Below are 17,304 nucleotides of genomic sequence, written 5' to 3' on the forward strand. Positions count from 1 at the left end.
AGTTTGGCTGAAAAAAAGACAAAAGTCCATCCAGTTCAACCATTAAAAAAAAAAAAGTTATAATCCTATACCTACATCCAGAGGAAGACAAAAAACCCAGCAAAGCATGATCCAATTTGCTCCTGCAGGGAAAACAATTCCTTTGTGCAGGAGCAAATTGCAGCAGAACAGGGATCCTAAAACCTACTGGTGTGATCTTTTACTTTTCAGTATGCATAACTATTTTGTTTTTAAATACATCTGTGCCCATGGAGCACTCTTCAGTATCATTTACTGCTCAGAATTGGCTGTTTTTGATTGGTTTGCAATAATGATACCAAGTGTATGCTCTAGTAACTTTTCACTTTATTTTTTTAATTTATGTTTTGCTATTTAGTAGGTGTACCAAAAAATAATAAAAAAATAAAATCTGTGCAGCTTTGGCTAACTTTTTACAGCATGATACACTTTTGCAGCATACTGACATCTGCAAGAATGCACAATAGTAACGGTGGCACTTGCTGTTCACATCACAACCTGTCTATTATTATAGTGAGCTAAAAAACTGGATACTTAAATCTTCTTAAGGCTAGGTTCACACCTAATGAAGGTTGCGTTTGAGGCTTTTCTGCATTGCGTTTTTTGCACTTGCGTTTTTGCAGTGTTTTTGATGCGTTTTGCATTTGTTTTTTTTTAATCTTTTTTTATTTTTCTTGTTGCTAGGCAGATATTAAATGCATCAAAAACATGGCAAACAACACATCAAAAACACAATACATGCTTTTATGCAGCGTTCCCATTGAAGTCTATAGAACCAAAAATTCTACATTTTGCATTCAAAAAGGTCCCTGACCCATTCCAAAAAACACAACAGGTGAAAATGCAGAGATGTGAACCTGTCCCATAAGAAATCATGTTAAAGGGACTGTACTGCGTTTCTGCAAAATGCTGCAGAAAATACTGTGGTGGAAACCTAGGGTAAGCTGGTCATATACAGCTCAAAATTCAAGCTGTGGGTGGCCCTGTTAGAACCACCTGGCTTGACAAACGTATGAAAATCAAAGGAGCTGGGCAGAAATTTGTTGGACGAACAGCGACTGCCACCAGTCAGATGCAGTCACTGTTCAAATTTTCTGGCAGTTGTGAGAGCAGAGGCTGTCTGGATACAATACTTGGCTGGATATTTAGTGTGAATGGAGGAATCCGTTGATTTCTCATTTTCAGCCCTGCCATTTTAGGAAATCTTAACATGTGTGGCTAGCCTTGGAAAAGACACCTTTCACCGCATCGTATTTTTCAAAAGCAAAGGGCGTCTGTTGATTTCTGCATCTGTTGACAGTTTTTAAAATCAAATGGAATGAGTCCCACGTGGTAAAATAAAAAAGCCAAAGCATCCCTGAATGCTGTGTAAATGTACCTTATAGCTGTTAGGAGTATAGTATTTCCAAATCCAGAATCATAAAAGTAAAGAATAGGTCTATGGTTTACTTTAATCGTTCTTAATTTATTTCTTTTGTTCATTTTTGAAGTGACATGTGCACATTGGAGATAAAGTTCCCCCAGAGATGGAGATATCGTTATTTGCATATGTTTATAGCCCCAAATGTGTTCCAGTTCTATATAAATACAAACAATGGGATTCCTGACGACCTTGGTAATTTTGTGAATGTATGTATTGCATACAGATGTCTGGCTTACTGTACTTTTCCACATGCAGTAAATTACTTCGAAGCCCATATTTCATGGGGGAAAATTGTATCCATAGGCAGAGGATTAGATTTCTCGAATTCTTCCATTTTATATACTTAAAATTGTAGTTTAATATCATTAACTGCAATTACCTGCATCTATATGTTTCCAGTTACAGTGCGAGAAAGGTTAGTACTTTTGCCTATCCTACATGGTTTACTGCTCTATAGAATCATTGCTATATTTAGTAACATTTTAAGGGGTTATTTCCCAGCGTGACTTGTTCATGTTTTAGGGCATAGCCACCCATCACAATTACATTTTAGAAAATTTTAGATTTTCTCTGCAATAAACTATAAAAAGGTTGCTGCAGCCAATCACAGATCAACATTCTTGCTGTAAGCCAGTGATTTCTGACCATGGCTCCTATACTTCATGGTGTGTTCAGCTCCTCCTAGTGCTCCCTTTGGCAGGTTCTCAGCATTAAAATGTTTGCCTGAACACGTCCCATATATTTTTTTTTTATACGAGGGATGTTCAAGTTAAACCTGGACTTTTGAGTTTATATAACAAAAGTACGAATTTCAAGGAGTGGAAACTGCTTTTATTTTTCAACATACTCCCCTATTACATGTATACACTTATCCCAGCATTTAACTAATGTTTGGAAAGCTTCAGCATACAAAGATTTGTCAGTACGCCTGAACCATCCTAGGACAGCCCGCTTCACTTCATCGATAATTGTGTTCACCGTTCCCACAGAAAGGACTCGTCTTTTCGTGACGTTTCATGACAGGTTATGCGTCGTTTATCCAGGATTATGTGTTTCACATGCTGAGTGTTCACAGGAATGACTGCTGTGGGCTGGGAACCACTACAGCCAGGATCGTCACTGAGGGACATACGGCCATCTTTGAAATGTTTACACCATTCAAATGTCTTACTGCAGCTGAGCTTCTCATCACCGTATGAAGTTTTCTGTAGATGTCTGAGTTTTTCACCTTCATTCACAAGAAACTTCATCACCACAATCTGTTCCATGCACGCACTAACACTATTGTCAGCCATCTTGCTTACCAGTCTATAGATTGGCCCATGACATGTCCGCAGCCAATCAGTAATAGGGCACACTTTTCACTTACTAATGTGTGTCGTAACGCCACGCTAGCATCCCTTTTTATACCCGTAAAATGTCAAGTCCCAGTTTGACTTGAACACCCTTCGTATTTAAAAAAAAAAAAAAAAAAAAGATTTATAATATATGTATTATTTAGAAGGAAGTAATTAAGGGAAACTTATTTGTTAGCATATCTGCTTATACAGTTAAAAGCATTAGTACTGCTTAGCCCCTTCACTCGCGGTTATTCTAGAACACTATTGTTTTACAGGGATGCTATAAGACCATAAAACGGATATTAAATTAGATTTTATTAGATTTTGTCAGTCTAGTACAAAAGAAGTCATTTAAAGCCCAACTTCAATATTTTTGTACAGAGTGGGATATGTTTGGACAAAGAGGGTTACAGTTACAACTTAAGTTTTTATTGCTGTCCTTATTAAAGTATATTTCCACTTTTCCTGTCAAAATATAACACCTATTTTTATATATTTTACATGTTTCACATATACCTTAACAAAACAATATCTGTTACTTACTTACCTTTTACTTCATTTCTGAAAACATCATAGCTGATTTTTCCCCCTTCTTTGTAATGTTTATAAGGGGGCTGGGGAGTTATAATTACCACAGTTAACCCTGCTTGTATTGTGCTGGCAGATCACATCTAAATCATTTGCGAGCTAGATGTGCATAATGTCTGTGCTTACAAAGGGTTAAAGATGTCAAGGCTTGGGTTGTATGATAATGCACTTTTAAACCAATCCGTTCCTTGTCATTTATTCTGAACAGTTGTATCTGCCTATAGAATTCTAAGTATAGCTCTGCTCCAAAGAACCAATTAATGTAAGAAATTATTTCTTCTTTTTTTGTTTTAATATTAATGGGAACACATAACAAACATAGCGTGGAGATTTTCTAAATCGTGACTACAATAGTGGAAATACATTTTAAAGTGTAAGTTCACCCCAAGAAATAAAGGTGAACATACTATACACTCTCAACCAGCCATCCACGCCATAATTTCCCCTCACTTACCTTTTTTGGGTGATGAGTTGTCAATCCCCACACAGCTGGTGTCACAGTCCGGGGATTTGAAATCCTTTCTTTTCTTCCCTCTTCTTTCTGCAGGGCTTCCAGGATGGATCAGAGTGATTCTGATTGGTCAGCGGCAGCACAGAGAATTGCTCTTATCTGTCCTAGAAGCACCACAGAAAGAAGGGGGTGAACTTGGCCTCTATGGGAATTTTACCTTTTATATATATATATATATATATATATATATATATATATATGTACTGTGGGGAAGGGTTAGTTTTAGGGGTGCACCGAAATTTCAGTGGCTGAAACGTTGGCCGATATGAAAATTAATCACCGATACAGGTGCCGAAAATAACCCTGCCCCCTCACCGCCACCGCTGCCACCACTGCTCAGTTGTTCTCAGCCTTACCTGAGAAGCCACCAAACGATCTTGGTGCAGGGCATAGAGATAAGTGGAGGAAAGATGGCCTCCACTCATCTCTGTGGCCTTGGAGGACTGGAGCGATGTCACTTCCCGTTCCTGCGCTTTGTAAACAAGGCCTTTATTTATATTTTTTTATATTTTTTTTTTAGCACTAGATCAATGCTTCTTTTGATCTAATGCTTTACATTATAGAGGAGAGATGTTGGGTCTTATTGACCCCATATCTCTCCATAAAGAGGACCTCTCATTAACTATTTCTATCACAGAGGATGCGTGCATTCCTTGTGATAGGAATAAAACTGATTAAAAGTTTTTAAAGGGACAGTGTAAAAACAAAATTAAATTAAAAAATAAAAAGTTTAAAGTGCCCCCGTGCTTGCATGTAGTGGTGAACGCAAATGTAGGCCATGCCCACGTATGTAAACGGTGTTCAAACCATACGTGAGGTATCGGCACAAACATGGGAGCAAGAGCAATAACTCTAGCACTAGACCTCCTCTGTAACTTTACACTGGTTACCTGTAGAAAATTTTAAAGCATCACCCATGGAGATTTCTAAGTACTGTAGTTTGACGTTATTCCACGAGTGTGGGAAAAAAACAAATCTCCACGTCAACTGTATACCTGTTGGTGAATGTTTGTTGCAGAAGAGGCAAACTTCCTCTCTTTTGACAAAATTAATGTTTGAATTAGCGTGTCCTTTCTCAACCTGAATGCTAAATGATAAGCTCTGCCTTTTAAAATTACCGCCTCAGTACTTTCAGTATTGTAATAAGAAAAAGAGCATGGCATTAAAGAAGTACAGCCTAAGCTCTTTTCTGTTTTGTTCTGCACTTCTGTGACCCGTTTTCAGCTGACAGCAGGCTGAAGCCCGATGTTGGCTGACATCAATCAGCCGGTCCAAACTGGGCAAAGACCCCAAGTTTAAAGTTGGGATCCACCCGAGTCTGGAGCAGCAACTGGCTCAGCCTCTCAGTGATCCGTTGAGAGCCTGAGCCAGCCGCTCCTTCTTCCTCCAATACCCAGCACTCTAGTACGCAGGGGGCCATAGCGGCTGTGAGAACTCAGCGATCAACGGTCACATTAGAGCCAGCAGGTGACAGATGCAGCATTGGGATGATGCTGCATCCACCTAGGTAAAGTATGACTGGGGGAACAAAAAATGTAATTCCCATACTTCTCTTTTACTGTTGCTGTCTTCGTCTTGGACAATATCTCATAAAATGGCATTTCTGTAGCAGGCTATGGCCCTGATTTAGCTTCCAGTTCTGTGCAGACTTCTGCGAAAAGCAATGAGCAAGTCTCACAAGCATAAAGGGGAATTTCTGTGTGTGTGCGTTGTACACAAACACAGTTCTGTGTCAGAAAACGATGATAAAAGCAACCATTAATGACATGGGGACCACATGTGAGTCAGAAAACCTGTGAGTCAGAAAATTACTGCTTCTGTCAAACTTTAAAGACAGATTATTAACTTTGTATTTCAATTTATCATTTAAATATTGATTTATAATAAAAGAAAAAAATACATAGTCAGTTTTAATATGGAGATATCATAAAATAAGTAAACTAGCAAATATAATCCACAGTTTACAGCCTAAGAAGTCTGTTACCTTCTGCTGAAGCACCCTCACTACTTTATTGTAGATGGGGAACCCTCCACGCTGTTATGTGAGCAGCCTATTCACGAATCCAAGAGTTGCCTGATGGATGGTGGTGGGGTGCCTTTTCAGAAACTACTGGTTTGAAAGTCCAAATTTCCATTGGTTTTTCGGAAGGGTTCTGCACTATGCTGGAACGGAAAACAGCTGACTCTGTCAGTTATCCAACATTTGTTAGTTTGGTTATGAAGTTTCCCCACAAGTTGTGTTATATTTCCTCACACTTTTTGAAACTAAGCTGGTTGTTCTTACTCTGACTTTGGTCCCTGAGGTGGAACAGGTTGGTGTCCTTGGTACTAGACTGGTCACACACATCCCGACCTTACCACTGCTTGTAATAATTGGGATGTTCCCTAAAGGCGCAGTAATGTGTGGGAGGAGAAAATGATCAATTGCATTTAAAGTGATCAATCTATCGTATCCATCTATTGGATCTATTTATCTATCGGACCTATCTCCAGTGTGCATGTTCACAATATAGTCTGCATAATGTATATTCTGATTTAAGATAACTGTGTCACAGGCCATTCATGCTAATTGCTTTCTTGTGATTTAAATGTGCAAACATTATTTTTATGATAATTTCCCTGAAGCGCATTTCCTTTGGTTGAGGCTAAAGGTTAACTTTCCTTGCTTAATTTTCATAAAGAGCAAGTCGCCAGGGAGGAAAAGCAGTTTTCCGTTTTCATCAAACATGCTGTGCTAACTGGATGGGTCATTCCATATCAAATCTGTGCCAAAAAGTAGCATTTTTTTTTTTGTAACCTTTTGTTTCATATACATCAGCTTTGAGTCAAAGCTAACACAAATGTTAATTGAAGTTGTGGAACACGATGTTCGGCTCATCAAAATGCTGTCTCTATACAGCAGTGAAGTTTGCAGATGTGAAATGTTCCTGGCAGTCGTTTTTAGATTTCTGTGGAATGACTGATTGCATACCTGAAAGATACTAAAACTTGGAATAGGAGTGACATTTATGGGTATGCCTGCTAAAATGACATTGCAGGAAATATAAATATATGAAAAGTTTTGTATTGCAGGCCATACATTTGAGGTCTGGATGTGTTGTTCCCAACTGATCAAACGTTTTTGGGATGTCCATGTTATTTGGGGTGTCAGAATGCTCACTCGGTGAACAGAATGTTGGGCATTTTTTAGAAGCACTCTCCAAAGCACTGTTTCAGGCTCGTAAAGTTATTCTCTTTGTTGGAAAACAGAAGCTCCCCCAACCTTGGAGGATTGGAGATGGAATATGGGAGCCATTCTGAGAGATGACCACTTAAATCTACCTTCATCGTGGGTGCCCTGGGAAATTTGAAAAACTTGGGGGTTACGGGGATTACTTTAAGATACTTCATAGATTAATGTAACCACCCCCGAGAGCCTCAGCAAGATTCTGTTCCCCCTTGGTGGTTGGCTTTGCTGCTAAGACACTGGCTGTAGATACCCATTTCTTCTTCCATTTTGCAAGGGTTCTGTTAAATCAGTGCCTGTTTACCTTGTCTATGTAAAGCTGTACCGTAGTTTGTTCTCAACAATTGGTTGGCTGTATACACTGGATTATTTCTTTTCTTTTTTGTTAGTTGTACTTGGTTGTACGCCTCGAAATACAATAAACTTCATTTCTGATTTTAAAAAAAAAAAAGGTTGGGCAATTTCCACGTCATTCCTCCAACTTATCTTAACCGGCAGAGAAATGTAAATCATTAACAAACATTCTGCCACACCATGGATTTTTTTCTTTAACACCAGATACAGAGGTCCCCAACTGTGATCATTTTGAATTCTATGCATTGAGAGAAATCTTTTTGGCCCAGTCATGCAAAACCATGCATAGGATGCAAACATTGTTTAAGATCTCAGAAAACTCTCTCCATTGAAGAATAGAATCTGTATCAGCGGGTTCAGTGCTATCCATGGACAATACAGAGAAACTTGCCTGGAATGTGCAGAATGGCATATAAATGCAAATAAATTGCTTTCCCTCTACAGTTTTGTGTATAGGCAAATTTAATTCCCACAATTCTAGTTCTACAAAGTAGGAATGAATCAAAATCTCTTTTTTACTTAATGTTTTTAGGTTAAATCAGTAAGAGAGTGGTACGTGATATGGCAAAAAAAAGGTTTGAAGTTGTTTGATCATAACTAGTTGAGATCTGTTTGCCTACACCTACAGGCACTGCAGTTTGAACTGCCTACCTTGTTAAATAACCTGACTTTTATTCCGGCGTTTTTTTTGTTTTTTTTTTTCAGTACAGCTTAGATTTTTAAGTTTTTCTGAATTTGGTATTGTGCATGTGACATATCTGTTTTGTGTAAAAGGAAGTAGACAGAGTCCTCTTCTGTATTCTACTTGATGGATGTGGTGACTTTGTAAAATGCGAAACCCTGGAAGCAAACTTACAAGTTTCCTGATTGGATCAAATTATAGCTCCCTAGCAAATCCTTGGACACAGTTCATTACATGCAACATTACATTTGTATTTTTCACTGACTAGTAAACCGAGATCAGATAGTCCTCATTCAGCAGCCAGTCTTAGTTGTGGCACCCAAATGCTGCACACTGCCTTGCCATTTGTTTTAGGGAATATCCCATCTGCTGATGCTGGTAATTGTACGAGTATTGTACTGGTATTGTACGAGTAAGGGAACACTGTCTTGTCCTTGCCTTCATCCTTGTAAACTGTAGCCAGATGTAAAAAAAACACATAGGTCAGTTGCATACCTCCTAAACATAATGTTTATTTTTTATATACAGATGCGTATTTATTACAGGTACTTTTATAGAGCAGTCAATTTACACAGCACGTTTACATATATATTGTATATTCACATCAGTCCCTGCCTTTAAGTAGCTTACAATCTACCATCACTAACTCACATTCATACTAGGGCCAATTTTAGACAGGAGCCAATCAACCTACCAGCATGTCTTTGGAGTGTACCTGGAGGAAACCCTCGCAGGCACAGGGAGAACATGCAAACCCCACGCAGGTAGTGCCGTATTTGGGATTCAAACATACGTCCCTAGTGCTGATAGGTGGAAGTGCTAACCACAAATATGTCTTGATTCTACCCTCTTGAGACCACCGTACAGAAGCCAGTTAGGTTGTACTGCAGTGGTTATGTGCTGGCAGTGAAAATGACAGCAGAGTTGGCAAAGGGATGAACCATCGGTTTGCAGCTGTTCCTTCATTGTCTAATGCAGCATTTCTCAACATTTTTACCACGAGGGAACTATTGAATTTTTCAGGTGTCTGTGAACAACCACCAAAATGTTTAGACTTCCAGCTCATCGTGTGGGGTGCCTTCCCTGCCAGGAGAACACAGTGATTATTGCTAGCAGCTATAACAGCTGGCAATAATCGCATACTAAAATCCTGCCATGCTTGTTGTACCTAAGTCGATTGATGGATCGACTTTGGTAAAGTCAGCCTGCCCATGGATGGATCAAATCTCAGCCACTCCCTGCTTAACCAGCCGAGATGTGATCCACCTATGGCCAGCTTTATAGTTGTAGTCATTGTAGGCAGGAGATCATTCTGCTACAATTTATTTCTTAAGGAACCTTTAGAAACCTTCGGAGGAAGCCTGTTTTACAGTGGTTGGTCTAATGAGAGGGACAGTGGTGTGTTGACTAAAAAGTGCATCTATATTGGCGTTCAAGGATCTGGCTGTTTTCTCTGACTGGGAACCATAGAAAGAAGGATAAATGGAGTTAGAGTTCTTTGGATTTTAAATTGGTTGCCATATATGTATTTCAGCTTCTGTACATATTTCGTTTTAACTTGGTATTGTACGAGAAAAATATTATGTGCTTGTCCCTTCAAATAATTTCACACAAAAGCTGTGTACCAATGAAAAGATTATTGTACGATTGCTTCGAAAGCTGTATATTTCTTTTGATTTTCTGATCGTGTGTATTAGACTTAAGTAGTTTTGGAACAGTAAAGATGACCATGTTCACTGCCCTAGAATTAACATGCTGTAAAAGCCTGAGAATGGCTGCTCTCCTCCGATCCTATTCACAAAGTTGGTTCACCTTGTGACAGACTTTTTTTTAGGTATAATGTGACCTGTTGCTGTGGGCAATTTTCTTATCCAGTTGTATGGAAGATATATTTGCAAAACAAATCTTATGTTTCTGAATATTCAAAAAATGCCTGGTCACTTTTTTTTTTTTTTGTGTGAATCTACTTTTGACCACATTGGACAAAGTATAAAGACCTCTGTCTATTACCTGCTCTGCACTCTCTTTCTATCCTGTACTCCTGCCGGAGATTAATTTGCAAGTTTCAATTTACAGAGGACTTACTCCAGCTTCCCCACCTAACAGAAACAAAAATGGCAAATGCTTGAATCTGATAAGTAATACAGACTATCGGAGCCATCAAGATAGAGTGACATATAATGGCCCAGGTGGCAAGTGAGTGTGTTGCGTTTGGTCTTCAACCATAGTGTTCACGTACACGAGGGCCAGAATTAAAAGCAAGCCAAATGCAATATTTTCGTTAAGGTGCTGATGAGTTGTTTCAAGCTTCTTCTGGGGTGCACTGAACTGCTTCAGGTTGCTTTTGCATTGCACTGACTTGCATAGTAGAGAAAAGCAATTTGGAACTAAACCCATTTTGTTATGGATACTGACAGAAGAGTTTTGTTGTGTCTAGCAGTCAAAAGCTTGCCATTCTTTTTTGCGCGATCGCCAGGACAGCAAATGGGAGATTCTGATTGGTTGCCTTGAACAATACCTTTTTCTTTGCTAGTTTTCAGAAATGAGTTCTTTCCCGTTTTCACTTACTAAGTTGTGCTACATTCCTGTTTTAGGTGTGTTTTTTGGATATGTTTTTCATAATCAGTCTGAAGCAAGTATAACCACTTGAGACAAAAAAAATTCTCCTTCGCTCTGAGACATGGAAGTGGTGCCATAGATTAGCATTTGTTTTAGTGTGGATTTCATCTGATTACCATGCTTTTTAAATTCATGGAAAGCAGCTGGAAAGTGCACATGTGTAAATGAACCATTAATCCCCCTTTAGAAAGTCTACCTCATTATGCAGTAATTGTTAACTTGTTTTGATTTAGAGTTTACCCGCATCACATTGATAGAAAACAAATCCTCCAAATATTTAAATTCTTTAGAAATTCTCATAAATACTTAAAACCTAACTGCATGGCTGATTCATATAGATCAAGCTATATTCTGGGTAGTGGTTTTAGAAATTTGTAGGGGAAGTGCTGACTCTATCATTGGCAAAGCTTTTTTTTTTTTTTTTTTTTACTTGATCAAAACAGTAGGGTTGCTATGGGCATCACCTACATACTTTATTTTTATAGAATATGCCTATGAGTAACTACAGCAAGTAATGTGGTTTTATTTTTCCCTTCTGGCATAACGCTCTGGCTTGCACTCTGAGGAGAATACTAACCTGAAAATCATAAATTCATAATGTTACGGTGACTCCAGCTGCTCATAATATATGAAGGAAGGGTTTTTGGGAAGACTTATGTGATCCATTTATTTTACTGATGGACTTTTGTTAGTAGCCCTGTGTGATCAATCCTCCATGCCGTGTGTTTTTTTTTTTTTTTTTTGTAAAGAATATTCCAGCACCTGGATTGCTGACTTTCCCAAGCTGTCTGTGTGGTAGGCCTCTCTAGTGAGACCTGACTTCATTATATTTGAGTCATATTGTTTCTGTATAATGCGGAAACTGATGTGACTCACAGACAGGTCCCAACACCCAACAGGTAATAAACTAGTATTTGGTGGCGACAGTCACGTTGATCTACTGAAGGAATAGTGGCAGTTCATTTATCCAAAGTGAATATTGACTTGGCAAAGTAAATGTTCACTGGGCTTAGAAAATATCTTGAAGCTGTGTTCATTTCAAACATTCCGTCATCTGCAATCACATGCAAACAAAAATCCTGGTGTTTTTTTGTGGGGTTTTTTCTTCCTTGTATCATTTGCATGATGTGTTATTCAAGTCTAGTCATTCAAAGTGAAAACGGCTTCACAGTACTTACTAAGCTCCGTGATCTTTCCCGTCGCTAAGTGGGCAGTCTTTTAGTCCTTAATAAGTCAACCGCAGTTGGTTTACATCTCTGCAATTTTTTTTTTCTCCCTTCGGTATTCTGTTGTAGTGCAGGTGCAGCCAAGTCCCCATTATTATCCACCTACCATGGCCATTAAGGGGGAAATCAGATTTTGTTTCTGGATTTGTTTTTTTTATCCTTATTTTATGTTACATTATAAAGAATGCAGCAGGAAGAGTAACACTTTTTATGAAGACTATCTGCTGCAGGGAAAGACGTGGTAGCAGTGGTAGAGAAATCTCCAAAGAAATAAAACCTACTTGTGGGGCGCTTTGATGTTCAGGCACCAGAATCCACCAAGAGCTTATCGGTTTTAGGTATACTGACCCTTTGGGCTCCTATATGTGGGCTTTAAAAGGGGCTTTGCATGTGTTTAGGGCTCTAGGAAGCCTTGGAAAACTCTTAGCTTTTTGTTGTGTGCCCCCAGTACGAAAATGTATTACGAAGGAGTTCCCCATACTTATATTTTTTATATGTAACTGTTGGCAAGCAAAGGGCTGCCTGGGTGTGGTCAGGTGACCCATATAAAGAATCCCTTTTCTGTAATCTGTTAAAGATTAGTGTCTTCTGGTCTATTTGATGGGCGTCAAGCACCTTGGGTAACTGGAGGAGATCTCCCCAACAGGAACCAAGATGGCAATAAAAAAAAAAAGTCATAGCAGAGTGGGGAATTGTTAACACTTTCGAGTTTTTTTTATTGCCATCTGTGTCTCCATTGGGCAGATTTACTCTCACTTCCTGTCCAGGTGACAGATTTTTAACCCTTCCTCGATCTGTTCTATAAAAATAGATGTTAATAGTTACACCCGTGTGTGTGTGTGTGTGTGTGTGTGTGCGTGTGTGTGCGTGTGTGTGTGTGTGTGTGTGTTCTTTAACATTACACATATATCTTTGCAACTTTCCGAAGATACAGTGTTAATTTTTGGACTGAAAGCTGGGCTAGGTTCATGTGGTGGGACATCTGCACAGTAAAGAATTTCTAGAACAATAAAGGGCCCTAAACATATGGGCATTGCTTAATCCTGGCTTAGCAGCTTTCTGAAAGTTTTTTTAAAGCACCCCTCATTTCAAGTTTGGGAATGCTGATGGGAGTGCTGACTATAGCTTTAAATAAGAACAGACTAGAGCTGAAAGGTGCTTTAAAGTGAACCTATGTTTTGCACATGCAAGGCACAGCAACAGGTTAATTTTAATACCTTCCTCCACAGATGGACATGTATACCATTGCTTCGCTCCTCTGCACACTCCATTCACTTTCCACAAGGAAAGAAGGGCAGCCCTGTGTAGTGCGGGCCATAGACTGGTCGTTTATCGGCTGAATTTTCGTCCGCATGAAAAATCGGCCGATAATCACGCTGTTAGTGGGGCCAGCCCGTCGGCTGTTTTTCGCGGATCTCTTCATTTATTTTTATCGGTCATGCTGGAAAATCCACAAAAACGGCAATTTTTCGTGGACATTGGTGGCAGCATCGGCAACAGGCCGACCGATTTTTCATTTATCGGCCCGTCTATAGCCTGCCTAAGATCCCAGTCACTCTCATTAGAGTTTCTGCAGGGTTGAGGACTCTGCTTTTCACAAGTAAATGTGAATGTGAAAGCACCTTAGAAGCAATTTGAAACAACTTTTTGGGCAACTAAAAGGCAAACCAAAGAATGTCAAAGTATCTAAGCAAAACACTTGAAAGTATACTACATTTTTCTCCCTTCTATACAAACCCTCACCCAGTGGTGTGGAAATTTTTGAAAAAACTACTTGTCCAGGGACTAAATCGGTGCCCCAATCTACCTGTCCCTCATGGAAATCTACTTGCACTGATAAAAAAAAAAAATTTAACCAAAACTGTATTAAAATCTGAGGTGCTGTTAGTAATGTCTGGGGCTTTTAAAAACAAAAGGGGCTTTACGGCCACTTGAACATTTAATATTTTTAACATTGTGCTGTTTATCATCTCCTCCTCCCCTCCCTGCCTGTCTCCAGCCCCACACCCAGGGACTAGCAGGGATGGGGGAAGACCTTGCAGTGTAATGAGCAGCAATTGGCTGCTCGTCAGGGAAGGGGAGCATCCAGCTTACCCTTTATCCCTTTCGCTGCCAGAGTCGGTTTTGTGATGTTAATTTTAGGGTACAAAAAGCAATAAATTATCCAATTTTTTTTGTAAATTATAAAATATGAGGTTGCATTGAGTAAATATCCAACATGTCGAACATTTAAATTTGCATGCGCTCTTGAAACGGCAACAAACTTTAGTACCCTATATTTTTTTATATCACAATCGACTTTTTAATGTGTAGGCACCCCAGCGCGCGCTATTACGTTTGTACGTGTGTATATGTAGGGTTGGGGGGGGGGGGGTATATGTTTTGGGTGTAACTTTCATTTTTTCAAAATTTTAAAAAAAGTATAAAATTTATTTTTTTTTTTATCACATAGGGGGTCTTTTGTGATGTTTTTTTGGTGACTGGTTCTCTTTTTGGAGACATGCAGTGTCTAAAAGACACTGCATGTCTCCCCTGAATGTAATGCAGTGCACATCACACCGCATTACATTCTTTCCCAGCCTCAAAGGTTGGGAATCTGTCAATGATGTGTCCACTCTCCTCTTTCCCCTATACCGGCATCCTGGCAAACTGCCAGCACCTATGGAACCAGTCCTGGGCCCGCAGATGGACGAGCAGAGCCCGGGACATATAACTGGCGGGGGGGGGGGGGGGGCTGGTGCTGTGGGCTGTGTGGAAGCAATCGGGCGGCAGCGCTACCACCCGACTGCTTCCACCTGACAGGTGATTCTTGCCCGCAGCAGGGCTAAACATAAAAACTACCTGCCCAGCGCTCAGAGCTACATGTCCAGGGCATCAGGTGATATAAAATGAAAATCCCTGCCTTACCAAAATAGCAGTTGAGATTTACTCCCTGTTAACACCGGTGCAATTTGTCTCCTGGGAATGCAAGACCAGAAGAATGCCATTATTGTCTAGGAGTCCTATTTTATCTAATGCATTGCCCTTTTGTGTGCCTTGGAAAAAGGATCAGACACTTCTTTTGGTGCATTTTTGGTCCCATAGACTTCAATGGGAGCTTTTGAAAAACACATAAAAAAGCTTGAAAATGCAGGCGCACGAGTGTGAACCTAGCCTTCTGTAGTCTTTAACAGATTCAGTTAAGGGAGTTTTTTTTTTGTTTGTTTTTTGTGGATATTTCTAACCGTATGTGTTTTGTGATTTGTGTAGAGACTCTGCTGGACACTCGATGGGCAACATCTGAGCTGGCGTGGGTTGTACGTCCAGAATCTGGAGTAAGTAATCTTTCTATGTATACAAACTGTTTTCTGCAAGTATTCATTTTATTTTCTCATAACTAGCAAACAAAGCCCATTGTCACTCCAGTAACTTTTTTTAAGTTCATGTAGTCCCATACTGCCAAGTTAACCAGGAACATGCCTTGATCAAGCTTTGAATGGTGGTCTGAATTATGCAGATTATCCATTGTACATACAAATCAATTTGGTGCACCTAGAGAAGTTTAGACAATGGCAGACGTGTGCAAACAGAGTACATGTTAACTGTACTTGGCATGTGCTTATGCACATACCACATATGTAGTGCCTATATAGTGCTTAAATGAAAAGTAATAAAGAAAATGTTTCTTTTTTTTTCTTGATGTAGTGGGAAGAAGTGAGTGGATATGACGATGCATCAAACCCGATACGGACTTATCAGGTGTGTAATGTGCAGATGACAAATCAAAATAATTGGCTTCGGACGCAGTTTATCCCAAGGAAGGACGTACAGCGTGTCTATGTGGAGTTGAAGTTCACTGTACGAGACTGTAATAGTCTTCCAAACATTCCAGGATCCTGCAAAGAGACTTTTAATTTATTTTACTATGAATCTGACACTGATTCGGCGTCAGCAGACAGTCCCTTTTGGATGGAGAATCCGTACGTTAAAGTGGATACCATTGCACCTGATGAAAGTTTCTCAAGTCGTGACTCGGCTCGCGTGAACACCAAAGTTCGAAGTTTTGGTCCACTGTCCCGTGCTGGCTTTTATTTGGCATTTCAAGATTTGGGGGCTTGTGTTTCTTTAATTTCAGTACGCGTTTTCTACAAGAAGTGTCCACGCACGGTTGCTGGATTTGCAAGTTTTCCAGAGACCTTGACGGGCGCTGAGCCCACCTCATTGGTAATTGCCCCTGGAGCTTGTGTACCTAATGCCCTGGAGGTTTCTGTCCCACTCAAACTATATTGCAATGGAGATGGGGAATGGATGGTACCTATCGGTGTCTGCACATGTGCACCTGGTTATGAGGCGGCTGCTAAGAACACACAGTGCCAAGGTAATTAATATATGATGGTTATTTTTATTACTAAGGCTTCTCTGAATGGGGTGTTAATTGTCCCCACTACACACCAAAAAATAGAACTCTATTGTGGCATAGCATGCTTCAGTGCATGTGAGTTTTTTGTTTAATTTTGCTATTTGTTAACCTCTAAATTCTGTTTACCAGCCTGCAGCCGAAGTACATACAAGTCCAAGCAAGGTGAGGGACCCTGTCTTCCTTGTCCTTCTAACAGTCGAGCAAGTTCTTCTGCAACAACGGTCTGTGCCTGCGTTGCTGGATTCTATAGGGCTGATGGAGAGACACCTGAAACGCCATGCACATGTAAGGATATAAAGCTATGGTGTGAATGTTTTTAGTATAGCAAATGGATTTAAAGTGTAGTTTGGTTAAAAAACACTACATGCATCACTCTTAGGCCTTTTGTTTAATGTCTGTGGTTGGGGGGATGATAAAAATGCATGGTTGAACATTTTTTACCACCCCCAACCTCTGCACCTTAAGATGCAAAGATGGTGGATGATGGTGTACACATACTGTGGCGCTATGCTTTGCATTGCAGTGTGCATAAATGATTCCCCCTGTCACATTCAGTAGGAGTTGACAGGCGGTGAGGAGGTAACATAACTCCTCCATACCACCCATCAAACACTTTCTGAAAAGTGATCCACCTTGGAATGCTTTGTAGAGGGCTCCACAAGTGTAAACAAGCCCTAAATTCATCTTTCCCTTGGTTTTAAATCCTAGTGTCACAAATACTACTTTTTATGATGCATACAGCTCCACATCAGTTCCAGTAGACAGACTTGACATTCTTCTATAGCATCTCTAATATAACTGGCACTAATCAGCAATGCTTCACAAGCCAAACACTAGAAGATCTTTTTTCCTTAACAATTTAACTTCACACAGATCAGTATGGCACATGTCCGCATTGCCAAATTACATTATACTGTT

At 39.8% G+C, this 17,304-nt stretch overlaps 1 protein-coding gene across 1 annotated transcript in view; it reads left to right on the forward strand.

The window, feature by feature from the left end:
• The window catches only part of EPHB3 (EPH receptor B3), a 67,703-nt gene that overhangs the window by 30,898 nt on the left and 19,501 nt on the right, over positions 1-17,304 (forward strand). Inside the window, exons 2-4 of the mRNA XM_089679541.1 lie at positions 15,237-15,301; positions 15,672-16,344; positions 16,516-16,671. Of these exons, the coding sequence (XP_089535667.1) occupies positions 15,237-15,301; positions 15,672-16,344; positions 16,516-16,671 (894 nt within the window). The remainder of the gene's footprint in view (positions 1-15,236; positions 15,302-15,671; positions 16,345-16,515; positions 16,672-17,304) is intronic.

This window comes from Staurois parvus, unplaced genomic scaffold, assembly GCF_062004578.1.
Source record: "Staurois parvus isolate SC_StPar_1 unplaced genomic scaffold, SC_StPar_1.0 ptg000226l, whole genome shotgun sequence".
Lineage (NCBI taxonomy): Eukaryota > Metazoa > Chordata > Amphibia > Anura > Ranidae > Staurois > Staurois parvus.